The sequence below is a fragment of the Lontra canadensis genome, unplaced genomic scaffold, assembly GCF_010015895.1.
Source record: "Lontra canadensis isolate GAN:19392208 unplaced genomic scaffold, GSC_riverotter_1.0 scaffold37, whole genome shotgun sequence".
Taxonomy (NCBI): domain Eukaryota; kingdom Metazoa; phylum Chordata; class Mammalia; order Carnivora; family Mustelidae; genus Lontra; species Lontra canadensis.
In genome coordinates this window covers 15174749-15202247 of record NW_022631031.1, presented here as the reverse complement: position 1 = coordinate 15202247, position 27499 = coordinate 15174749, and the positions used below count along the sequence as shown (strand labels likewise).

At 38.6% G+C, this 27499-nt stretch overlaps 1 protein-coding gene across 4 annotated transcripts in view; it reads right to left on the bottom strand.

Moving 5' to 3' along the window:
• STAU2 (staufen double-stranded RNA binding protein 2) overlaps positions 1-22170 on the bottom strand; it is a 318840-nt gene extending 296670 nt beyond the window's left edge. Inside the window, exons 1-2 of one of the 4 annotated variants that reach the window (XM_032869185.1) lie at positions 22134-22170; positions 12854-12919 (exon numbers count right to left, since the gene is read on the bottom strand). In XM_032869185.1, the coding sequence (XP_032725076.1) occupies positions 12854-12871 (18 nt within the window). In that variant the 5' untranslated portion in view covers positions 12872-12919; positions 22134-22170. Of the gene's footprint in view, positions 1-12853; positions 12920-21463; positions 21577-22133 lie in introns of those variants that run through there. The other 3 variants (XM_032869184.1, XM_032869182.1, XM_032869189.1) reach the window with 3 other exon arrangements.
• Positions 22171-27499: the final 5329 nt, after the last annotated feature.

Here is a 27499-nt window from a genome sequence, read left to right as displayed (position 1 = left end):
GAATTCATTTATTAGCTGTAACAGGTTTTGGTGAAATCTTTCAGATTTTCTATATATAGCATCATGTCATCTTTAGTTGGTGATAGTTTTACTTCTTCCTTTCAAATCTGGATGCCTTCTTATTTCTTTTTCCTACCAAGTGCTGAGGCTACAATTTCCAACACTATGTTGAATAAAAGTGGTAAGAGAGGGCAACTTTTTCTCGTTCCTAATCTTAGAGGAAAAACTTTTAGCTGCTTGCCACTGGGTATGATGTTAACTGTGGGTTTACTATATATGGCCTTTGTTATGTTGAGGTACACTCCCTCTGCACCCACTTCATTGAGAGTTTTTATCAAAAATATGTGTTGATATTTGTCAAATGCTTTTTCTCCATCTCTAAAGACAATCATACAATTCTTTCTTCATTTTGTTAATGTGGTGTATCATGTTGGTTGATTTGTGGATGTTGAACCATCCTTGCATCCCTCAAATAAATGTCACTTGTTCGTGGTTTATTCTCCTTTTAATGTACTACTGAATTCAGTTTCCTAATATTTTGTTAAGAATTTTTGCATCAATCAGAGAAAGGGGAACCCTCCTACACTGTTGGTGGGAATGCAAGCTGGTGCAGCCCCTCTGGAAAACAGTCTGGAGGTTCCTCAAAATGTTGAAAATAGAGCTACCCTACGACCCAGCAATCACACTATTGGGTATTTACCCTAAAGATACAAATGTAGTGATCTGAAGGGGCACGTGCACCCCTATGTTTATAGCAGCAATGTCCACAATAGCCAAACTATGGAAAGAACCTAGATGTCCATCAACAGATGAATGGACAAAGAAGATGTGGTATATTTATACAATAGAATACTATGCAGCCATCAAAAGAAATGAAATCTTGCCATTTGCATCGATATGGATGGAACTAGAGGGTATTATGCTGAGCAAAAGAAGTCAATCAGAGAAAGACAATTATATGATCTCTGTGATAGGAGGAATTTGAGAAGCAGAGTGGGGTGTAGGGAAGGAGAAAATGAAATAAGATGGGATCGGGAGGGAGACAAACCATAAGAGACACTTAATCTCACAAAACAAACTGAGGGTCGCTGTGGGGAGGGGATGTGGAGGGTGGTTGGGTTATGGACATTGGGGAGGGTATGTGACATGGTGAGTGCTGTGAAGTGGGTAAGTCTGACAATTCACAGGCCTGTACCCCTGGGGCAAATAATACATTATATGTTAACAAAAATAATAAAAAAAAGATGCCCCCCAAAAAAAAGAATTTTTGCATCAATATTCATTAATGATACTGCCCTGTAATTTTTTTTTTTTTTTTTTAATTTTAGGTGCAGTTCTTGTCTGGTTTGCTACCAGGGTAATGCCAGCCTCATACAATGAGTTTGGAAGTGTTCCCTCCTCAAGTTTTTGGAAGACTTTGAAAAAGATAGGTATTAAGTCTTTCTGAATGTTTGATAGAAATCACCAATGAACCCATCTGGTCTTGGACTTTTGCTTGTTGAGAGGTTTTTGATTACTTATCAATCTCCTTTGTAGTAATTGGTTCATTCAGATTTTCTATTTCTTCATGACTCTGTCCTAGATGACTGTATGTTCCTAGGCATTTATCCATTTCCTCTAGGTTGTACAATTTGTAAGCATATATTTCTTGGTGGTCTCCTATGATCCTTTGCACTATGGTGTCAGCTGTAATTTCTCCTCTTTCAATTTCTGATTCTGATTATGAAAACTTTCACTGTTTTCTTGGCTACTTTAACTAAAAGTTTGTCAACTCTATCTTTTCAAAGAACAAGCTCTTAGCTTTATTTTTTTTTATTGTTTCTCAGTCTCTACTTCAATTATTTCTGCTCTGATCTCTATTATTTCTTTTCTTTTATTAATTTTGAGCTTCGTTTGTTCTTTTTTTCTATCTCCTTCAGGGTAAAGTTAGATTGTTGAAGATTTTTCTTGTTTCTGGGGGTAGTCCTGTATTACTATAATATTCTCTCTTAGAATTGCTCTCGTTGTATCCCAAAGATTTTGATATGTCAGAGTTCTATTTTCATTTGTCTCTCAGTATTTCTTTGCTATCTTCAATGACAAAAATTTTGAGTTGCATGTCATTTAACCTCCCCATTTTCATGGTTTTTCAAGTTTTCTTCTTGTAATTGATTTCTAGTTTCATACCATTGTGATCAGAATAATATGCTCAATAGAATTTCAATCTTTTTAAATTTATTGAGGCTTAATTGGTGGCCTAACATGTTATCTACCCTAGACAATACACCATGTGTACTTGAGAATAATGTGTATTGTTGCTTTTGAATGGAATTTTCTGAACATATTAATTCCATCTGGTGTCATTTAAGGATGATGTTTCCTTATTAATTTTCTGTCTAGATGATCTATTCATTGATGTAAGTGGGGTGTTAAACTCCCCTACTATTATTGTATTGATATCAATTCCTCCATTTCGGTCAGTTAATATTTGTTTTGTATGTCTTGATGTTCCTATGTTGGATGCATACATATTTATTAATGCCATGTCTTCTTGTTGGATTGACTCCTTTATCATTATGTAATGCCCTTCCTTGTCTACTATTACAATTTTTATTTTGAAGTCTTTTTTGTTTGCAGAGTATAGCTATAGTAGCTTTCTTTTCTGTTTTCTTTTCTTTTTTTCTTTTTTAATAATCTCTACACTCAACATGGGGCTTCACCTCATGACCCTGAGATCAAGACTCACATGCTCCACCAACCAAGACAGCCAGGAACCCCTCCAGGTTTCTTTTCATTCCTGTTTGCATGGAATAGTTTTCTCCATCCCTTCATTTTTAGTCTGTGTATGTTCTTACACCTGAAGTGAGATTCTCACAGACAGCATAGATAGGTTTTTGGTTTTTTTTAAATCCATTCAGCCACTGTGTCTTTTGATTGGAGAGTTTAGTCCATTTATAATTACAGTAATTATTTATAAGTATGTACTTATTTCCATTTTATTCATTGTTTTCTGGCTGTCTTCATAGTTCCTCTGGTCCTTTCTTCTTTTCTTCCCTTGTGGTTTGATGGCTTTCTTTAGTGTTATGTTCAGATTCCCTTTTTTGTATTTGTTGCAAATTTTTGCTTTATGGTTACCATGAGATTTATACATAACTTACTATATACAGAATGGGCTGCTTTGAGTTGATAGCAATTACATTTGAGCACACTCCAAAACATATTTTCTTCAGCCCTGCCCTTATTTTTGATGTCACATTCTCCATCATTTTATGCAGTCCTTAACTATCATAGTTTTAGTTATCTTTGCTATTTTTGACTTTTCTTAAGCTTCATACTTGCTTTATAAGTGATTGATCCTTTTTTTTTTTTTTAATTATTTTTGGGTAGGGACAGGTAAAGGGAGAAAAAGAGAATCTCAAGCAGGCTCCACACCAAGTGCAGAGCCTGATGTGGGCCTTGATCTCACAACCCTGAGAACATGACCTGAGCCAAAAGCAAGAGCAGGATGCTTAAATGACTGGGCCAGGCAGGTACTCCTGATCCCCTACTTTGAATATGTATTTATCTTTTCCAAGATTTTTATTTTCATACATTTTGTTATTAATGCCATTTCTTTTCAGTTTATGTAAGTCCTTTTAAACATTTCTTATAAGGCTGGTTTAACAGTGATGAACTCTTTTAGCTTTTGATTATCTGAAAAATTCTTAATCTCTCCTTCAATTCTGAATAATAACCTTGCCAAGTGGAGAATTCTTGGAAGGCTTTTTCCATTCACCACTTTGAATGTGTCACAACACTTGCTTCTGGCATGCAAAGTTTCTGCCAAAAACTCTGCTGATAGCCTTCTGAGGTTTCCCTTTCATGTAGTAAGTTTTATCCTTTTAATTATAATGTATCTTGATGTGCACCTCTTTGGATTCATCTTATTTGGAAATCTCTGAGTTTCCTAGACGTGTATGTCTATTTCTTCCCCAGATTAGGAAAGCTTCCCGCCATTATTTCTTCAGATAAGTTTTCTCCCCCTTTTTTTTCTTTCTAGAACCCATATAAAATGAACGTTATCCCACTTGATGCTTTCTCAAGGATCCCTTAAGTTATCTTCATTTTTTAAAAATTCTTTTTTCTTTTCACTACTGAGTCTAATGAGTTTCATTGCTTTGTTATCAGCTAATCATCAGCTCACTGATCCAATATTCAGTTCATTCAGTCTGCTGTTAAACCCATCTAGTGAGAGAGAGTGCTCTCTCTCTAATAAATTTTTAAAAGTCTTAAATATAAAAAGAATTATATTTTTTAAAATTTTTGAAAAGCATATGCACATTGGCCTTTGTTTATCTTCTTTAGAGAACTGTCAATTCAAGTCCTTTGCCCATTTTTTAGTTGGGTTGTTTGTAGTTTTGTTGTTGAGTTGTCAGGGTTTTAGTTCTTATATTTAGGTCATTGATCCATCTGGAGTTAATAGTTTCATGTGGTGTGAGGTAGGGATCCAAGTTTATTCTTTTGCATGTGGGTATCTAGTTGTCCCAAAACTATTTGTTAAGTGATAATCTTTCTGGGCACCTGGGTGGCTCAGTCAGTTAGGCGTCTGCCTTTGGCTCAGGTAATGATCCCAGGCTCCTGGGATGGAGCCCCACATCAGGCTCCCTGCTCAGCAGAAAGCCTGCATCTCCCTCTCCCTCTTCCCCCTGCTTGTGATGCCTCTCTTGCTGTCTCTGTCAAATAAGTAAATAAAATCTTAAAAAGAAAATTACATCTTCTTATACTGAGTGGTCATGCCATTCTTGTCAAAAATCATTTGTAGATATATATATATATTATATATATATAGTCCTATACAATAATATAACTTTTATGTATTAGTTTATGTCTCTCCTCTCAGTTCTATTCCACTAGTTTATATGTCTATCCTTATATCAGTACCACACTATTTTGACTACTGTAGCTTTATAATATGTTTTGAAATGGGGAAGTATGAGTCCTCCAACTCTATTTATTTTCAAAAAGAGAGTTTTGGCTATTTAAGACCACTGCAATTTCATATGAATTTCAGAATCTGCTTTTCCAGTTCTCCAAAAAGGTCACGAGAATTCTGATAAAGATCTCATTTAATCTCTACCTTGTTTTACATAGTATTGTCACCTCAACAATATTAAGTCTTCTAGTCTACAAACACAGAATGTGATTCCATTTATTTGTCTTCTTTAATTTCGCTCAACAACATTTCATAGTTTTCAGTGTACAAATCTTTCAACTCCTCATGCTTTCGGACAATATTAAATGGAACAATTTTCTTAGTTTCCTTTTTGGATTGTTCACCACTGGTATACTGAAACACAATTTTATTTTGTGTGTTGATCTGTAACTACAATTTCTGAATTTGTATGTTAATTCTAGTGGGTTTTTGTGGATTATTTGGAGTTTTCTATATATGGGATCATGTTGTCTACAAATAGGAATAACTTTACTTCTGCCTTCCTAATTTGGATATTTTCTTTCCCTTGCCTAACTTCTCTGATTTTAAGTCCTACCACAATGTTGAATAGTTGTGTGAAAATAAGTCCCCTTCGGGCACCTGGATGGCTTAGTTGGTTAAGCATCTGCCTTTGGCTCTAATGTCATGATCCCAGGGTCCCAGGATTGAGCCCCGCATCAAGCCCCTGCTCAGTGGGGAGTCTACTTCTCCCTCTACTTCTGCTCCTCCCCCAGCTTGTGCTCTCTCACTCATTCTCTCAAATAAATAAAATCAAGAAAGAAAGAAGGAAGAAAGGAAAGTAAAATAAAAGAAAATAGGCCTGCTTGTCTTGTTCCTGATCATATGGAAAAGTCTTCAGTCTTTCACTACTGAACTGGATGTTAGCTGTGGGTGTTTCATAAATCCCTTTATCATATTAAAGAATTTGCCTTCTCTTCTTTGTCAAAAGTCTTCCATATTAACTGCTGATGTTTGCTTGTTTCCCTTCATCCTATTAATGCAGTGTATTACACTGACTGATTTTCCTATGTTGAACTGCCCTGGCTTCCCACCTGGATAAATTCCACTTGGCCATGGTGTATAACCATTTAAATATACTGCTGGATTCTGGGGCACCTAGGTGGCTCAGTCATTAAGTGCCTGCCTTCGGCTCAGGTCATAATTCCAGAGTCCTGGGATCAAGCCCCGCATCAGGCTCCCTCCTCAGCAGGAAGCCTACCTTTCCCTCTCTCACTCCTCCTGCTTGTGTTCTCTCTATCGCTGTCTCTCTCTGTGTCAAATAAATAAATAAAATCTTAATGAATAAATAAATAAACTGTTGGATTCGGTGTGTTATTAGTGTTTGGTTGAGATTTTTGCAGCTATACTCATAAGGAATATCAATCTGTAGTTTTTGTATTGTTTCTCATGGTGTCTGGCTTTGGTTTCAGAGTAATGCTGGTCTCAGTGAGTTAGGAAGTATTCTCTGTCCTATTATTTTTGGGAATAGTCTGAGAGGAATTTGTGTTAATTCTTCTTTAAATGTTTGGTAGTATTCACCAGTAATGGCATCTGGTCCTGGACTTTTCTTTGTTTGGGAGGGATTTTTTATTTTTATTACTAATTCAATCTGTTTGCTAGTTATAAGTCAGTTCCTATTTTCTATTGCTTCTTGAGTCAGTTTTGGTAATCTGTGTTTCTAGGAATTTGTCCATTTAATGCAGGTTATCCGATCTGCTGATACACAGTTGTTCATAGTGTTCTCTTACAACTTTTTTTATTTAACGTCAATAGCAATATCTCCATTTTCATTTCTGATTTTAATTATATGTGTCTTTGCTTTTTTTTTCCCCTTTGTTGGTCTAGGTAAACGTCTGTCAATTTTGTTGATCCTCTCAAAGAACCAACTTTTAGTTTTGCTGATTCTCAATATTGTTTCCCATACTCTGTTTCACTTATCTGCACTTTAATCATTCTTATTTCCTTTCTTTGACTCACTTTGGGTTTAATTTGCTCCTTTTTTCTAGTTTCCATAAGGTGAAAAATTAGATTTCAGTTCTTCTGAATTCTTCTTTTTAAACATAGGTATTTACTATTATAAATTTCTCTCTGAGCACTGCTTTTGCTCTATCTCATTATGTCATGGCATGTTGTGTTTTCATTTGTCTGTAATTATTTTCTAATTTCCCCTGTGATTGCTTCTTTGACCCACTGGTTATTTATGAGTGTATTATTTAATTTCTACAAATTTGTGAGTTTTCCAGTATTCTTATTGACTTTCCAGCTCCATTCCACTGTGACTGAAGATACTTTTATGATTTCAGTTATTTAAAATGTACTGAATTTTTTGTGATCTAACAGATGGACTATCCTTTGTAGGATCTCATGTGCACTTGAAAAAAATGTGTATTCTGCTCTTACTGGGTGTTTTGTGTATGTCTATTAAGTCTAACTGGCTTATAATGCTGTTCAAGTCCTCTATTCCCTTACTGATCTGTCTAGACATTATATCCCTTATTCAAGGTGAAACAAGCATTGCAATTTTTGAATGAATGATTAAAACCATAAATTTTATTGCTGAATTCTCAATTGTGCTGCATTCCTCTAATGCTGGACTTTATTCTGGTGCACAGTTAATTACTTGGGATCATTTGAAGCCTTCTGAGGACTCTTCCCAATGCCTTATGTATTACAAGGTCTTTAGACTCTGGGTAATTTAGACACAAACTATTAATGCCTTGTATAAATTCTGGAAATTGATTTCTTACTGCTTTCCAGTAGTTCATCCCCTGACTTTGAGTAGGCCTTGTCATGCATCTACAGATCAGAACTCAGCCAAAAACTCGAGAAGCACCTCCTGCAGATCTCCAGAATGTTTTCATGCTTGAGTGCACTTTTTTACTTACCTATATACTCACCCCTTTTCCCTCAAGTCTCTTCTCTCTGGCACTCTGCCCTGTGATTCTAACCATCTTGGCCTTCCCAAACACTTATCTTTGTTTCCTAATCTCAACAAAAGTGAGCTCTGTTTTAGTTCCTCCTCCTTGCACTGCAGCCTATACACAACCTTTAGGCTCTACTGTAAACTGGTATAATAGAAGGGCTTACCTCATGTGTTTCCATTCTCTCAGGGATCAGTCTGATGCCACCTGCCATCCAATGTCTTAAAATCACTGTTTACATATTTATATATTCTCAGGTTGTTTTAAGGAGGAAAGGTATATTATCGTTGCATAACAAATTACCCCCAACTTAGCATCTTAAAAAACAAGCATTTATTTTTTTCACACAGTTTCTGAGGTTCAGCAATCAACCGGCAGCTTAGTTGGGTGGCTCTGGCTCAGGATATCTCATGAGGTTGCAGTCAAGATGTTGATAGGCCAGAGCTTACAGCTCAAAACTTGACAAGGGCTGGAAGATCTGCTTCCAAGAAGACTCAGTCACACACTCTTGGCTATAGGCCTCAATTCCTTGTTAGCTGCTGGCAGTAGGCCTCAATTTCTCACCACATGGGCCTCTCCATAGAGCTTATTCACAACATGGCAGCTAACTACTCTGAATGAGCAAGGGGTGGAGTGTGGAGAGGGGAGGGGAGCCCAAAGGGACAGAGAAGAAGCAAAAGTCACAATGTCTTTTATAATCTATCCTTGGAAATGATCCATCACTTCCACCACATTCTATTGGCTATGTGTGAGAGGATTATACGATGGTATAAATGTCAGGAAGCAGGGATCATTAGGGCCATCTTGGAAGTGGGCCACACAGAGGAAAAATCCTGTTAGGTCAACACAGCAGAAAGCCAAAGTCCTTCTTACATAGTTTAACCTCCTTATGTTATTTTTTAAAATCCTCAAGCTATAGACTGCATCCTATGGCTTCAAGAGAGATTGGCAGATTGTAGATTCTACTCCACAGCCAGACTTGGGAGATAAAAATAACTAAGAGTAAGTAGAAGCAGCTTTTAAGAGAAGAGAATAGAGTTCTTCATGCCTATGGCAAGAAAGAGGAGAGTACTTATGGCAGACCTGGACTTGAAAAAACATCCAAGTGCTTTTCATTTCCCCAACAACTACTCTACTCTAATGATTAACTTAAGTGTCTGCCATCCTTTCTCATGAATCTGCAGAGCCAGACAGCAATAACAACAGCAATATTAATAGCAGTAGCAATAGTGCCAGGGCCAATGCTAAGCATTTTGCCTCAGTTATTAGTTCAATCGCTCCTCACAATAAACCTGTGAGATAGGTATAATTATCTCTTAAATTCTAGGTCTTAGTTTCTTGATAATCCTACCCTAGCTTTATGCTTTACAGTGTATCTTGGTACACCTTTATATTTCCTACATAACACCTCGCTCCCTCTTGTCCTATAGAGTTCTCCTACTCTCTGGCACTGAAACACTGTTTTGTCCTGCCTGTCCTCCCATTCCACTTGAGTCAGGCCTTAAAGATTTCTCTTAGCTCCCATGTTCCCAACAAACACTCTTTCAAAGAAACCATCAGACTACTGAAACTTCTGTTAATCCCCTCCTGCTGGACTCTCCCAATGCTACAGCTGCCTAATACAGATTTCCCCTTAAACCAGGTAGAACACATGCCCTGTCAGGTCTCCCTCATCAACGAATCCCAAAAACTTTGTCTTATTTCAGTCATTCATTTGAAGATATTATTTCACGGCACACATGCCTTCTTAATTTATGTTTGCTACTGCTTAATGTTAAAATGGGTTTCCTATCCCTGGAGGTTTAAATTAATCACCAGGGAGAAAGGTCCACAATAGACCAAGCTCCTACTTAGTATAATACCCTGGAAACATAGGCTCCCACTAGTTATTTACTGAATAATGAATGGAAGATATAAAGTAATGATTATAAATACTAGCTCAGAAAACTCTCAAGGGGGTATAATCCAAAAAATTTTATTTACAAATAAAAAGGAAAAGTTACCAGTAAACACATGTAAACAATTCACAAAAAGACAAAACACAAAAGAACAACAAAGAGAAGCAAATCATAGAAAAGCAAATTAAAATATCATTTTCAAACACTGAAGATTTGTCTAATAAAATTATTCTAATATAATTTTATATTTTTGGCATTTTAGCACCAAATATCTTTAAAATTTGCATACCCATTTGACCAGTGCTTCCATTTCTAAATAATTACTTATAAGAAAATAATGGACAAAGGAACATAGTTATATGTTAAAAAAAAGAAAAAAAATCACTGTGGCACTAACTATAATACAAAATCTGTGCAATAATAAGGGTTTGATTAAACAAATTTTAGTAATTCCAAACTACAAATTATCATTAAGTCACTTCCGAATATTATATAATCCTAGTTCTTTAAAGTAACATATATTCACATAAAAATATAACTGCATAGAAAAAAAAAAATCTGAAAGTATACACCCCAAAATGTTAGCAGTGATTATCTCTGTAAAAGAACAATGGAATTATTTCTGATTTTTTTTTCCTTATCTCTACTACTTAATTTTTCTACATGAGTAGCACATGGACAGCACACATTTTTAAAAGGCTAAAGTAAAAATGAAGAGCACAATTTAAAGGTAGAAGTGCCATTTCTATTAATAGAACATGGAACATTTCCATGTTCCCTGATAATAATCATGTCAGACAGAATTGATAGCAAGTAAAATATTTCAACAGCCTTGTTTTTAAGTAGTTCTGGGAATACACATGGAAGACTCTATTAGTACTATTCAGGCATCTTAAAACAACAAACAAAAAGACCTCTCAAAAATATAGTACTAATCCAAAAGACAGTGTTAAAAATCACACAGTAAAAACCTCAACTGCTTTAAGGTAAATGTCATCTTCAATCACCTTTTAATGCCTTTTCACATTTATCTTGAAAGCCTACACTCTAATGGGAAAGCAGTCATCACAAAAATGATAAAACATCAATCATTCCTAAGTTTAAGAATTCAATGAGACTTTAAGTTTGCCTGAAGAGAAAGTCTCTAGAACTTCTATTCCAAAATAGATTAATCTTTCCCCTCAGACTTGAACATCTCAGGGGATAAAACTTAGTTGATAATAAGATGGAATCCTGAGGTGAGTAACGTGTGTTACAAGCAAAGCATGTATACCTCTAAGCACAGTGTACAACTTCTGGCCAAAGCACAGGGAGCTGTGTGTGGCCCTGCAGAATGCTGCCTAAAATTGTTTGTAAGGCCTCATTCAACATGACCAGTAGCACAGACAGTAACTCTTCATTAGGACTAATCTATAATTTTCAATGATGCTGATGGCATAAAATGAATATTCTTTCCACCTCTATGGTAGAATATGAAACAAATTATTCTGATTGCACCTGTATAATTAACAGCAGGTTATCCATACATTTAGCATCAACACAAACCTACAACACAGTTTGCAAGTCACATCTCATAAAGCTCCATCAATGGATCCAATGGGATTTGACTACAACTATGAAAGTACAAAAAGCACTAAGCATAGCACAGCTTTAAGATTCCTTTAAACTACATTTGTAACATCTCTGATGAAAGTAGTATTTATTGCACAAGAAAATTTTTTGGTACAAGGAGAAAATCAAAGAACAACTTTGCATAAGAAAGAGATTTTATGTTAATAGCATCTGGGTAAAGCAAGCATATGATACCTAAACTGACAACACAATTGTGTGATTATTGTTGAAAAGAATGGAGATCTCCTTGCTTTAGTGACAACCTTAGCACCATCCATCCACTTACTCAGCAAATATATGAAAAACCATACACAACCAGAACTATTCTAGGACCTAGGGAGATTGAAAAACAAAGTCACTACCTTCATGGAACACATGGTCTAATAAGGAACAGAGATGTTAAGCAAACAATTACACAGTTGAATATAACTGCAAATGTCAGAGTGTCATTAAGGACAGAGTACTATGAGAGCAAATAGTAGGGCTGGGAGTCAAGTGAGCCAACCACAGGGGAGGGAAAAAGAGGCCCAGGCAGAGGTAATCTATGCAAAGACCCTGCAGCTAGAATGACCTTGCCAATCCAGAAACTGAAACATTTAGATTGGAAGCATTTAGATTGTTTCCTGGGACCCTGTTAATTCTGAGATGTATAAAGACACCCCAGTTAAGAGATCAGTTGGGAACTGCTACATGGGTCTAGAAGACAGACTAAGTATGAACTGAGAAGTCATTGGTTTAGAGATGGTGTATGATGCACAGGCACTAGAGGGTACTGCGTAGGCAAGGTGAACTGAACAGGTAGGGCCAGGCGTGTATTACTTCCTCAAATCATGCACACACAAGAGTCATTACTTCTTACAATCACGTTACTTACTCTCTCTCAATTCATAAAATCTGAAATAAAACAAAGTATTTTCTAATATTACAATACAATGCCCTATTTGTCTAGAAAGGATAAGATTAAATACATAAAGTTCTTGGAGAAACAGTAAGACCTAAGGAAGATATTTTTTTTCAGTGAGTCTAAGACATTGTATGCTAAAGTTTATTTAGCAAGGCACTTCCTTCTAACCTTTTCCAGTGCCCTAGAAAAGGAACTTTTTTTAACACACTGATATAACTGCTTCACAAGATTTGTCACTAGAAATTCTTTCGGTCGGCTAAACGCCACCTACTGAAACTAGATTACAATTGTAAACATGCTGAATACACCAAGTCCTAGAGGGATGTAACATCAAAAAGACCAGACATACCTCTGCTCTCTGCATACTCAGAAGTTAACAACTTTCAGAACTACTACTATAATCCTTAAACAACCTGCCCTGCACAGTCTCCTAGGATGAATATATAATATGTAATCGCTCTGTTAAGCAGTGGTCAGCGTCATGGTTACAGAAAAGCTGGGTTAACATGTTCCACAATGTATGGCCCAAGCACCATATTAAGTAGGACATGCCTTAACACAAACTCACCTGATTTATTTGAAGCATGTTAAAACAATATTGACCAAACTGCTGTATCCCTCACGGCTCCAAAAACTGGAAAATGAAAATGAAGAAATAAAGTTCAACTTAGTTGGTGATCTCAATGATTAGCACTTTAAATACATGTTGATCAAAGTCAAATATAAAACGGAGTAGACCTAGATCAACACAGAACTTCTATGATGATAAACGTGTCTTCTATTTGCCTGTCTAATCCGGTAGCCACAGGCCACAAAGCGCTATCCAACATCTGAAATGTGGCTAATGCAACCAAGAAAGTAAATCTTCACATTTTTTTAAACTTTTCTTTAATGTTAATTTAAATTTAAATAACCCTATGGGACTACTGGCTATCATAGTGGACAGTGCAGATCTAGGTTGAAGGATGTCCCTTCTGGTTTTACAATTCTAAGACAATTCTAGTGAAAGTGAAGCTATTAAAAATAATTTAAAAATTTTCAGATTATTATTTAATATACAGTCCCCTTTCTCTAGTAAGGTTTAAAACAGTTTTGTTTCCAAACTCTATAAGCTAAATTAAGCCTACACATAACTCCTCTAGGTAGTATAGAAGAGTACACAGTTAAGATTACCTAGCTGGATTTTTGTTCTGTTTGTGGTTTTGTTTATCATCACTATAAAAAGAGCACACATAAAAAATTTCACATGAAATTTTCAGAAAAAAAAATTACCGTCCTGACACATCCCATTGGTATATCTGGATTTGTTTCCTTCTAGTTCAGACCTCCCCACCATGGCCGTATTTCTTTTCACGTGGTAAATCTCTTCTACACTTAATTTAAAAACAGATACCAAATAAAGGGAGAAAACCCAAATCTATAAATGAACAAATAAATCATGGATTCTTTTTTTTTTTTAAGATTTTATTTATTTATTTGACAGGCAGAGATCACAAGTAGGCAGAGAGCAAAGAGGAAGCAGGCTCCCCGCTGAGAAGGGAGCCCGATGTGGGGCTTGATCCCAGGACCCTGAGCTGAAGGCAGAGGCTTTAACCCACTGAGCCACCCAGGTGCCCCAAATCATGGATTCTTATCATGATTAAAATGTACGTAAAAAATAAATTATGGGGGTGGGGGGGCTTCTGGGTAGCTAAGTTGGTTAAGCACCTGCCTGTGGCTCAGGTAATGATCTCAGGGTCCTGGGGCTGAGCCCCAAGTCAGCTGCTCAACAGGGAGTCTTCTCCCTCTCCCTTTGCCCCTCCCCCTCTTTTGCTCTCTATATCTCAAATAAAGGAATAAAATTTTTTAAAAAGTAAGTAAATAGGGGCACCTGGGTGGCTCAGTGGGTTAAGCCTCTGCCTTCGGCTCAGGTCATGATCTCAGGGTCCTGGGATTGAGCCCCACATCGGGCTCTCTGCTCAGCAGGGAGCCTGCTTCCCCCTCTTTCTCTGCCTACTTGTGATCTCTCTCTGTGTGTCAAATAAATAAATAAAATTTAAAAAAAAAAAAAAAAGTAAGTAAATAAATAAATAAAATACTTTATGTGTGTGCCTGGCTGGCTCAGTCAGTAAAGCATGCAACTCTCAATTTTGGGATTGTGAGTTCAAGTCCCACACTGGACACAGAGCCTACTAAAAAAAATAACATAAAGAAAAATAAATTATGTATAGATTCCCCCAAAAAGTTATCTAAAAAGCAACAACACAGTCTCGATAGGCAGCAAAAGAACTAAATCCAACCACTTGGGTAGAAAATTTTATGCTATGAAACTTTAATATTAAACTTTCTATTAGAAGCAGAGATTCTTAATACACAGACACACACACACACACAGAGATTCACATATATATACACATATGGCTACCACTTTCTCAAGATAACAAATGAATCAATTCAAAATGAACTGGAAACTTTTCCATATATATTTTATATTTTTTATTTATATTGTTTTATACTCATATTTATATTTTATATATATTAATATAAAATATAAAATATATTTATATATTTTCATTTTATATATTTTTATTTATATTTTATTATATTTTATGTTTATTTTATATATTTCATTTTTATATATTTGTTTTATTTATATATTTATTTGCATTTTATAGGTTTTATGTGTTAAATATTTTATATAAAATTATATATGAATATATGAATATATTATATATTATATGAAATATGTCCTATATCTTATAACAGAAATATATATATCTTATTATATATATATATCTCAGCATCTGTAACAATTTTATATTTTCCAAAAGAATCATATGCTATAGAAATGGCACAAGGCCTGAGGATCACTTAATTTGAATCTTAGTCCAAGCTCTTCAAGAGATTACCTTTCGAGTCTTGGTAAATTACTCTGTGTGTCTTTGAGTCCTATTTCTTTCCTTCTTAATAAGTCTGTGAAAAGTAAACTAAGATCATTGTGGGAGGCAGCCTCTAGCAAATAGAATACAACAGAAATAATGAGATACCACTCACAACACTGGGTTTCAGAAAGATCACAACTTCCATCTTGGGTGTTACGTGCTCTCATTCTCTCCTGTTTGCTCTGAAGGAAACTAGCTGCCATATTTTGAGGTGAGCTTTGGACAGGCCCACATGGCTAAGAACTGAGAAAGACCTTTGGCCAATAGCCCAAAAGAAAGTGAGGCCTTCAATCCAATACCCCCCAGGCAAATGATTCTTGCCAAGAGCTGTATGAATGAGCTTGGAAGCAGATCTTCCCCCAGTCAAACTCTCAGATAAGAACGCAGTCCCAGCGATAGCTTACTGCAAACCCAAAAAGACCTTGAGCCACAAGCACCAGGTAAGCTGCACCCGTATTTCTAACCCACAGAAACTGAGATAATAAATGTTTGTTTTAAGCCTTTACTTTCTGGGGTAGTTTGTTATACAACAATAAGACATTCCCATTCACTCTAAAGTTCTATAATCCTATGGTGCTTTAGGTATTAATTAACATATCTATGTGGGTCAAAAAAATTAATTCCCTATTTAACATGAGCAAATGAGTTACATTAGAACTTGAAAATGATAAATTATGAAACTTAAACATTTACATTTTACTCAAAAGATGAAATCACTAAAGTGTAGGAGTAGTCAAATGGTACTAAAATATACTAGCTATAACTAAAAATACATACTCAACCAATATTCATTTTTTTAACTGAAAAACATTAATTTGGAAGTTAAAATGTGAATAAACCACTAAAAGCATCTCAGTGACTTAGTATCCCTTACTTTCTAGAATTTAACATTTAGTAAGCACTCACAAAATCTGAAAAGTCCTATTTTGTATCATTTAATGTAAGCCTCTAAATATAACAAATGCTTATCTACAGACTTGTGTTTCTTCAACATTAGAGTTTTTTGAGTTTAATTCCAATGTAAGTAACATACAGCATTATATTAGTTTCAGGCGTACAATATAGTAGTTCAGCAATTCTATACATCACTCAGTGCTCATAAGTGTTCTCTTAATCCTCTTCACTACTTCACCCACCCACCCCCTTGTTTTCTAGAGTTAAGAGTCTATTTTTTGGTTTGTCTCTTTTTTCTTCCTTTGTTCAACTGTTTTGGTTCTTAAATTCCACGTATGAGTGAAATCATACAGTATCTGTCTCTCTCTGACTGGCTTATTTCACTTAGCACTGTAATCTCTAGATCCATCCATGTTGTTGCAAATGGCAAGATTTCATTCATGGCTGAATAATATTCCACTGTATAAATATACCACATCTTCTTTATCCATTCATCTGTTGATGGACCCTTAGGTTCCTTCCAAAATTTGGCAGTTATAAGTAACACTGCAATAAATATACAGGTGTTCTTCAATATCAGAGTCTGTAACACTAGTGGCTGATTCCAAGAAGTAAGCACAGTAAGATATGAGTACATTTTTTAAAGTTCTAATCTTCCGATATACAAAAGGTAGTTGTAAGAAGAAACAAAAATAAAGGGCGCCTGGGTGGCTCAGTGGGTTAAGCCGCTGCCTTCGGCTCAGGTCATGATCTCGGGGTCCTGGGATCGAGTCCTGCATCAGGCTCTCTGCTCGGCAGGGAGCCTGTTTCTTTCTCTCTCTCTCTCTCTCTCTCTGCCTGCCTCTCCGTCTACTTGTGATCTCTCTCTGTCAAATAAATAAATAAAATCTTAAAAAAAAAAAGGAAACAAAAATAAAAGCACCTATTTACTTAAAATTGACCATACAATTTTAAGTATTCTGTAAGCTTCTCTTTTACAATTATAAAGATCTGTATAAATTAAAACATGAAACTATGTCTATAATAGCACTCTGTGAGGTAACTGGACAATCTTCTGAAGTTCCTCCTTTTTTACCAACAAATTTTATTACATTTACATCAATACAAAAATTATAATTTGCAACCACGCTATGGACAATTCAAGATGCCCAGTGGCGTGTCTTTAACACCTCCTTCCTCCTTTACAGACATGCCAGATCTACTGTCCTAAATTTAAAACAACTTGATAAAATATCAATAAAATGCAGAACAGTTTTATACTGCCCATGATATCATAAAATCCACCTCTCCTTCTTCTGTCAAAAAAGTTTCCAGCCATAGTTCATTCCAATTACAGCTAAGTACTTTTAGAGAAACCTATTCACATGTCTGAAAAATGCCCTACAGTGATATCCAGTCAGGCACATTAGGACACGCAGTTCCAGATTCCAAGCTACTAAATGAAAACAAGCAGGGCAGTTTATGGAGAGAGGGCACTACTAACTGTAACAGATTTGTTGCTCATGAAGAACTGGAGGTCCAACATGTATCTGAAATGTACTGCTAACATAACTTACTGCATTTATTATTACATTTTGCCCAGCTGGTAATTTGAAAGCTGTACAAAATTCAATCTATAAAATCCTCAACAATTAAACACTGCTTCATAAATTGGCATTATTAATTTATCTATAAATTTTTATATCAGCACCCATCCCACAACTGACAGGTAATCCTCACTTAAATGTCTTGTTTGACAATATAAAAATCAAAAACATTTACTACCACCATTCTTAGGCTCCAAAATACCATAAAACTAAATATCAGCTTAAAAATTCTTACTCTAAAAAATTCATGGGGTCCTTAAAAAGCATTAAAAAATGGATTTTGGGGGGCACCTGGGTGGCTCAGTGGATTAAGCCTCTGCCTTTGGCTCAGGTCATGATCTCAGGGTCCTGGGATCAAGCCCCACATAAGGCTCTCTGCTCAGCAGGGAGCCTACTTCCCTCCCCTCTTTCTCTGCCTGCCTCTCTGCCTACTTGTGATCTCTCTGTCAAATAAATAAATAAATAATCTTTTTATAAAAAATGGATTTTTTAAATTCTCATTTCTTTTTAAAAGTATGACTCAAAAAACTTTTACATAAGAAATCAAAATAGGGGCACCTGGGTGGCTCAGTGAGTTAAAGCCTCTGCCTTCAGCTCGGGTCATGATCCCAGGGTCCTAGGATCGAGCCCCGCATCGGGCTCTCTGCTCAGCAGGGAGCCTGCTTCCTCCTCTTTCTCTCTCTCTGCCTGCCTCTCTGCCTACTTTGTCTGTCAAATAAATACATAAAATCTTAAAAAAAAAAAAAATCAAAATAATTTAGTATAAATTTTAATTATCTCCTAAGAGCCTATGAAAGATTCTAAGTATATAGAAATCTCACCACCAACCAAGAAAAAAAGAAAACTTAACATTTATCAGACACTAATGTTATATATAACATCCTATATTTTGCCATTCTTACATTAATTCATTTAATACTCATCACCTTGGGATGTAGATGTTAGCTCCACTTTTCTAGAAGTTGCATTACATCCCCATAGTCCAATGCTAGGATTAAAACCTAGTACGGTCTGGTTGAAGTAATCATCTCTTTATTATACATTAAATTCATAAAAAGACTTCACTTCTTAAAAATTTTCCTGTCACAAAGGTCTTGACCTCTAGGACAATGTAAAGATAAGCTTCCTATATAGAACTCTGGGATTTATTTAAAATCAAATGGTTATATATACATAAATATAAATTATAACTATTATGGATTCTAGACTCATTTATATTTTCTTGAGTACCTACAGGAGGCACAAATATATCTACACATAATTGGATCATACTACGCATGCCTCCAACTATTCTAATATTAACACAATTCAATTTTGCAATATCTAGATTTTTCTCTCTTTGCTATCTGTACACATGATGACACCCAGAACTCAAAGTGAATAAAAGGAGAGCATAATAAGGAAGTTAACTACAAAGAAAAAAACCTAACATATTAACCAATTATATCTTCCAGAATCTGATCCCAAACAGGAAAATCACTCAGCTCACTTTCTGTATTGTTTACACACTAAAAATTTGATGATCATTTTAGATATTTTTTATATTCTTTGCTGAAAACCAAACCCACCCACTCTTTCCTAGAACTTCATTCCAGGCAAGCCAAGTAAACTAAAATATAAAATGTATATGGCTTTCCATGCTGATTAGGAATAAAGAGACATAATAATGTAACTTACCCTCAAGTGGTCCAGGAAAAAAATACTATGTACATGTGACTGACAGAGATCTATTGATAAGTGGGTAAAATGGTAACAGGTGAATCTGAGTAAAGATTACAGGAGTTTCTTTGTATTATTCTTATTCTTGCTACTATTCTATAAGCCTGAAATTATTTCCAAATAAAAAGTTAAAAATTATATGCCATTCTATTTGTAGTTACCAATACATATTCTGATTATACAACAACATTTTTACACATACAAACTGGATCTCTGAGGAAAAATTCAGTGATTTGCTAGGAAATATGCACTATATCCTACCAACTAATAATCACTTGGGAATAAATTTCAAACTACACTGCTATGTAATGAAATGTGGCAATGGTGACTTGAACTGACATCACAGAAGGGGAAAAAAAAAACCTGTAGACACACCACATAGTTTGGTATAAATGCCTCACAAATTTAATACAGGCCTACTGCAAAATGCAACAAATCTACAATTCAAGTGATATATGAGATCTCTGGTTTGCAGTAAAATATAGACAAACTAAAAAATTAAACACTTGCCATATTACAAAACAACTGAGAATGCAGGGTGTCTTAGTTTTGATTGTTTCATTAACCAAGATTTTTTTTTTTCCCCCACTGCAGTTCAATTCACAACAATATAATTGAATCATCTTCAGAAAGGACTAGGAAAGAAATACCCTTCCGGAGAAATGTTGCAATCTTCTCTCCTACAAGGTTACTATTATCCTGCCTTCCCATCACAATTTTGAATTCAAGTGTTCACCACGGTTTCTTAAAATGTAAGGATGCATCAGAAGAGAAGCAATGGTCAGCAAAAGTTCACCAAAATTTTGAAATTAAACATTAAAAATATGGGTTTTCAGCTAACAGTAATATACCTTTAAAGGATCATCTCTATCGTTTCTGCAGGAACCACCCACTTTAAAATCCTTTAGTACATTCCCTTAATTGAACGGCCCATCTCTACACCAGTAGTAGTTCTTAACCTTTTGGGGGAGGGAGGTGGCGGGTCACGCCGAGTACAGACCCTTTCCCAAGAAAATTGTTCACAAATGCAAAATTCTGCACATATTTCCAGGAACTTCCAGAACCCCCGAAGCCATTATCCCCGCGCCCCCTCCCTAAGAATCCCAGTTCAGCGTCTCCTCGATTGCCTCTGCAGAACACTCCCCTCACCACAATCCCGGCTCTCCCCGGGAGGGACTGGAGGCTCTGCCCTCACACAGCGGATTCTGTAACTGATCTTCGTCTCTCCTCCCAACTCCCTTCACCTCGGCAAGGTCACTAACTGCCAACTACCCCTTTAAGCCGAGCCATCACGGTAGTAGTTCCTACGAGCCACAGCAGAACTTGCCTGTCATAGGATATATTTTGTCCCCTCGGCCCCACCTACCTTCCCCATTTCGGCGTGTTACGTCTTCACCACTTGCCCATTATACAGAAATAGCCACCAGCACCACCCCCCGGCGCGCCCCTGGCCCGCCGCTCCCCCGGCGCGCCCCTGGCCCGCCGCTCCTCCCGCGCCCCCAGGGCCATTTCCCGCAGACCCTCCAAGGGCCTCGCTCCATCTCTTCCCCTTCCCTTCCCTCCCCTCCGCAGGGACCCACCTTCGGGCCCTCCCCCTCTCTCCCTCCCACACCGCCGCTTCACCCACCGTCCCCTCTTCGGGCTGTTCCCACCCGGGCCCCCAAGATCCCACCTTCCAGCGTCCTCCGCGGGGTGCCTGTCTCCCCCACCCTCCCCCCCGACCCCGGCATTCCATTTACGCCGGCCTCCAAGCCTTCCTCCCGGCTCCTCCCCTCCGGACACCTGTGTCGTCCCACCCCTCCACACACGCCCCCCCCCAATTCATTCGCCCGGTCCCCGACTCCTCAGCACCCCCACCGTCATCCTCCCCTCCCCCTCCCGCCAGGAGAGAGCCCGAGGAGGGAGGGAAAGCGCGGGGGAGGGGAGGCCGCTAAGGGGCCGCTCTTCTCGGGGTTCGCCGCGCTCAGCGGACCTGCAAGACTCCCCAGCGCCCTCTGTCTCCTCCGCCAGCCGGGCGGAAGTCGAGGCCTCCCCGACGCCCCCAACGAGGGTATTTACCTTCTTGCCAGGGACACTTTGCAGACGGCTCCAACATTGGCAAGCACTACAGAGAACTGACCCCGCTCGGCCGCCGCCGCCGCCGCCGCCGCCGCCGGCTTCCACCCCTTGGGCTCCCCGCCCCCCGCCTCCGCCCGCCTTCCCTGCGCTCCCGCCGCGCCCTCCCGGGCTCGCGCCGCGCGTCCCCGCCTGCGCAGCCGCTCCCGCGCCCCAGTCAGCCCGGCGCGCGCGCGCGCGCGCGATCCCGGCCCTCCGCGGACCCGGGCCGCGCGCCCCACGCCGACCCCAGCTCCGTTCCTCCCCCTGCCCGCCCGCGGCCGAGCGCGGCCATTGTTTGCGGCGCCGCTCCCGCCCCCTGGCGGCCGTCCGGCCCCCAGCAGCAGCGACCGCCGCAGGCGCTGCGTACTGGCGCCGGCACAGTGGGCCCCGGGGCGAGGGCCGTTCTCTGAGGCCTATGGAACGCGAGCGAGAGAATGCAGGGGGAGCGCGCCCCGTCCGCAGTCTCCTAGTCCTCCGTTTGGCTCCCCGGCCTGGCTCCCCACCCCCTCAGCTGCAAAGGGTGGGCCTGAGGCAGCTCCTTCCACACCTGCACTCGGCAACTGCCTCCACCGCTCAGTTGACCTTCTGCTCTTTCTAGACGCCGCTACGCGCCCAGATTCTCTGCCCGTACCTTCCCCAGGCTCTCAGGCTGCCCCCCGCTGCTCTGCTGGGGACACGCGACCATCCCGCGTCTGCTCCGGCCGCCGCTGTGCAATGCACGGTTTAGCGGATCCTGCACCTTTCCAGACTCAGGGAGGAGGGGGGCGGGGGAGGAGAGGAGGGGGTCACTGCAACTGTCTCGCCCAGAAAACACTAGTGATCAGTAATCACCTGCTGTCCAAGATCGGCAGCGTGGCCAAACATAATCCTCCACCAAAACACACAAACACACACACACACACACACACACACACACACACACAACCTATTGGTTCATTAAAGAGAAATCCTTAGAACAAAAAATGAGGACCATCTTAGAACAGTGCCCTAGATCCTAGATTGTTGAGGCAAGAGTGCCAGAAAACTCGAATTACTTCTTGAACCGTCCTGGTTTTGATGTGGGTTACAGATGTCCAGATGACTTAACCCAGCAAAGCCCAGTGAAATCCAATCCTTCACTTACTGAATGGCACCAAAAATAATTTGACAATAAAGTAAGTCTAGAAATAGAATTATTACTTTGTTTTCACAAATTCTCCATTTGCATTATTATTCCCAGGGTTCCTTCTACCAAGCCTGATTTCAGTCACCACCTAAAACTGATAGTTCTATCTACAACTGGGGAGACAATAATAGCCTAGTGGTTAAGCCAAGGGAACCAGAATTAGATAAGCAAGCCTGGTTATCCACTTGCTAACTTCAGGATGGGCATGTTACTCATTCAGTGCATCTGTTTATCCTTTTGTTCAAGAGATTACATATGATGATATGTATTTAACTGTGATTGCATATAAAGCCCTTTAAACTGGGCCTGGCATATGGTACTATAGTAGCTACTGCTACATTTTCCTCTTAGAATTTTCCTAAACTCCTCCTCCTCTTTACCTCTGTCAGTTCCCACACACTTAACATGTTGATGCTCCCTAAATCTGCACTAGTCCTATTGACTTCTAGCTTCTCAAGCCTAGCATCAACCAGCAGTTCTCCAAACAAGCCTACCACTTTTGCATCTTCCCATAGGCTCTTACCCTCTCACTGGATGAAGTACTCCATCCCCCCTCACTGGATGAAGAAATCATCCTTCAAATAATTCTAAAATCAGCTCCTTGAGAGGCATTTTCTGACTCCTCTGAGCTGTCTCCTGACTCTCTTCTCTGGCACTGTAACTATGTTGAATCGTATTGAGCCCATCTCTCCTCACCAAACAGTGCATCTTTTCAGGGCAGCCTCTGTGTCCATTTATCTTTGTAGCTCCAGCATCCAACAGCAAGAGGTGGAAGTAAATGCATTTGGAATAAAGGGATGAGTTTATGCTTTTGAAAGACTCTAGAGTGGTCAGAAATTTCATCCCCTCTGATTCAGACATTTAAAGTTAATTGAAAACTTTGCCTCCATTGTAACTTTTTCTATTTTATTTTATTTTATTAAAGATTTTATTTATTTGAGAGAGAGCACAAGCGAGCAGGAGCAGGGGGAGAGGGAGAGGGAGAAGAGGGCTGCACACTGAGCAGGCAGCCCGATGCGGAACTCGATCCCAGAACCCTGGGACCATGACCCGAGCCAAAGGCAGCCGCTTAACTCACTGAGCCACCCAGGCGCCCCTGTAACTTTTTCTTATATCTGATTTTAAGTCTTCAGTTATCCACTTGCTAAGGAACCATGGGCATGTTACATTTAACCCCAAATAGACTGATTTTTTAAAATTCTGTTGGGAAGGGAAAATTTTCCTTTACCCTCCTAGATTCTTTAGACGGTAAACGGATATAAAACAGATTAACAAGAGAAACACTAGCTACATATACCTCTGGGAGCCCCATAAGCACAAAAGACCCAAGGACAAGTCAGACAATCGAGGTTTATATGCCATCCTAAGCGAAGAAATGGGATAGAAGCCTGGGGCTTCAAATGGGAGAAGGGTGATTCAGAGGATGATAAGAAGAGCATATGTTTGGTAATTAGATGTTTGTCCTGCCATACAGATAAGTCATTCAGATAAAAGATATCTCCAGTTATAGCTCTCTCTGAGCCAGACCCCATATCTAAATTATTTAGCTGAGAGAGAGATAAAGCCTTTCTTGAGTCACTGGGTCTTGATTTGATTGTCTTCAATCAAAATAATCTACATCCCAAAGTGGCATATTTTGGGGTCACATATTCTGCTCCCCTTCAAGCTATGATAAGCAGAGAAATTTGTTGTTAAGCTTGAAACCACTTTCAGTTGCTCAAGGTATGTGTGCCTGTGTGTGTGTGTGTGTATATATAGCATCAGTGCATGAAATCACCTGAGTGACACAGAAATCCACACATAAATTATGATCTTCTGAAGGTTTTACTTTAAAATAAAATATTTCTGGGGCACCTGGGGGCTCAGTGGATTAAGCCTCTGCCTTCAGCTCAGGTCATGATCTCAGGGTCCTGGGATCGAGTCCCTCATCGGGCTCTCTGCTCAGTGAGGAGCCTGCTTCCCCCTCCCTCTCTCTGCCTGCCTCTCTGCCTACCTGTGATCTCTGTCTGTCAAATAAATAAATAAAATCTTTAAAAAAATAAAATAAAATATTTCAATAGGAGTTGAAAGTAATAGATATTTAAAGAAGAGTGGTCCTATAGGCAGCTGATTAAAACAAAGCAATCGATTTATCATTGCATCTTCAGCAGGTACCATGGAGTCAAATATTCAAACATAAGAAAAAAAAAAGAAAAATATACTTTCAAATTCATCTTTGTCAGGTTTGAGCAATTTGAATGGGACAGATTTCAGAATCACAAGCCATGTTTTCTCTTCCAAATATGTCCTCTCTTTTCATATATATTTTTTTAAGTTTTTGGGGGGTGCTGCCTGGGTAGTTCAGTCATCAAGTGTCTGCCTTCGGCTCAGTCATGATCCCAAGGTCCTGGGTTCGAGCCCTGCATGGGGCTCCCTGCTCGGCAGGAAGCCTGCTTCTCCCTCTCCCACTCCTCCTGCTTGTGTTCCCTCTCTCGCTATGTCTCTGTCAAATAAATAAATAAAATCTTTTTTAAAAAATAGTTTTTTTTGTTTTGTTTTTAGCAATCTTTATGCCCTACATGGGGCTCAAACTCACAATCTCAAGGTCAAGAGTCACATGCTTTTCTAGGGCGTCTGGGTGGCTCAGTGGGTTGGGCCGCTGCTTTCGGCTCAGGTCATGATCTCAGGGTCCTAGGATCGAGTCTCGCGTCGGGCTCTCTGCTCAGCAGGGAGCCTGCTTCCCTCTGTCTGTCTCTCTCTCTGCCTGCCTCTCTGCCTACTTGTGATCTCTCTCTGTCAAATAAATAAATAAATAAATAAATCTTAAAAAAAAAAAAAAGGAGTCACATGCTTTTCCAAATGAGCCACCCAGGAGCCCCCTCTCTTTTCTTGTATTATTACATCCTTCTCTTAACATGTTTCCCTGTAAACTCATCTAGCCCCAGTGCCCACTATATAAATTACTCTCCTTTATGTGTTTATTTCTACTTATTTTTATCACTACAGGGTATGTGTTTCTTCCAGTATACCTTCAGCTCCTCGAAGACAAGAACAATGACTTCCTTATCTTTGCTTCTTCAGCATCTAGCAGAAACCACCTACGGTGATCAATAAGTTCTTGTTGAATGAATGGATGGTGAATTTGACAAACATTTACATAGAACCTACTATATGCCAAGTACTATTTATGGCCCAGGGACACAGAACAATGGAAAAAATCTGCGAAATCTTTCTCCTCCTTACAAAGGAACTTACAGAGGAATGAATGAATAAATGCATGAAATAAACATTTCCAAATCCTTTACCTCTAGTAGAATTGCATTCTGAAAAATTCCCAGTGTATTTGTGTGCTCACAAATAAATTGATTGTTTGGAACTCAGTAATTTTTCCATAATAATGATGACAAAGTAGTTATTAGTAATGAAGGATAGTTGGAAGGAAGGCAGGCAGGGACAAGGGGCCCCACCTGAAGGGGAAACCACCCTGTAAAAGATTTTACACCACCCTGGAAGGAGCCCTCCACCCTTTCCCACATGATAGGTAGAAGACAAAAACCTGATTTGGCAATAGGCTCATGGAGGATTAATTTAAAAAGCCCACCAACAAGCCCATAAAAACCCCTAGACTTAGAATCAGCAGTAGCAACCCTCTTGGGTCCCCTCCCTCCTCCTTGGGAGCTTTGAATTATGGCTCAACAAACTTTGCTTTGCTGCCCACCACTCTTTGTCTGGTCTACCTCTTCACTCTTTGAAGTGGTGTGACCAAGGACCGTGTGCACCAAAGGAAAAGAAATTCTGCAACATTAGGATATCAGCTGTCTGAACTGTACTAAAAAAATGAGTAGAAATAAATTATGTTGTAAATATAATCATTAAGAGTAAGGAAACAAAATTTTATTTAATGAAGTATGCAGAGATTCTTTTAAGTCTCATGAAACATAATGTCCAACAACTATTTTTGGAATAAATAAGAGAGAATGAATTATGCTTATATTGACTTTTCTTTTTCCTTCATATCTATCATCTTCTCTCTAAAAAATCTGTTTTTTTTTTCTTGAATATATCTATACTTTCCACCATGCCCGAAATTTGAGTCACCTATGTTCTGTCGGATATTTTTATTCTAATTTATTTATTAGCCATTTACTGGCATTATGACTCAATTTCAAACTTACTTGCCAAAATACAAAATGAGATAGTTTTGCAATCTGCTTTTTCATTTCAATCTGTGTTTTATAATCTGTAAACTGGGTTCTTTTATTGAATATGTACCAGTACTATGTTTATCTACAATACAATGCACTCATAGAAACAATTTTTTTGTTCATGGATATTTTCCTTCTATCCTGGGTAGGCTGTCTTTTGAATGGCATGTTCCATTTTCATATTATTATTATAATTAATATTATTATTACTTCTGCTGTGATGATTGACCTAATTTTTTTTTTTAAAGATTTTATATATTTGAGAGGGAGAAAGAGCGAGAGAGCACAATCAGAGGGAGTAGGAGAAGCAGGCTCCCCGCTGAGCAGGGAGCCGGATACGGGGCTGGATCCTAGTACCCTGAGATCATGACCTGAGCTAGAGGCTTAACCATGAACCCAGGCATCCCTGAACATGATTTTTTTTTTCCATTTTGCTCATGCCTAACCTAGGAAGCTCCCTCCAGATCCACTATTAGCTTATCATTGACCAGTAGAATGGGGAATAAAATTGTTTTGTTTCATTCATTTCATTTGTTTTTTAGAGATGGGAGAATGTAATACCGTGATATAATACAAAATATTTATTTTTGTATTTGTCCAGGGTTTGTGGCATGATGCTCCTAAAATTCTTGTAATATCCCTAAGTGA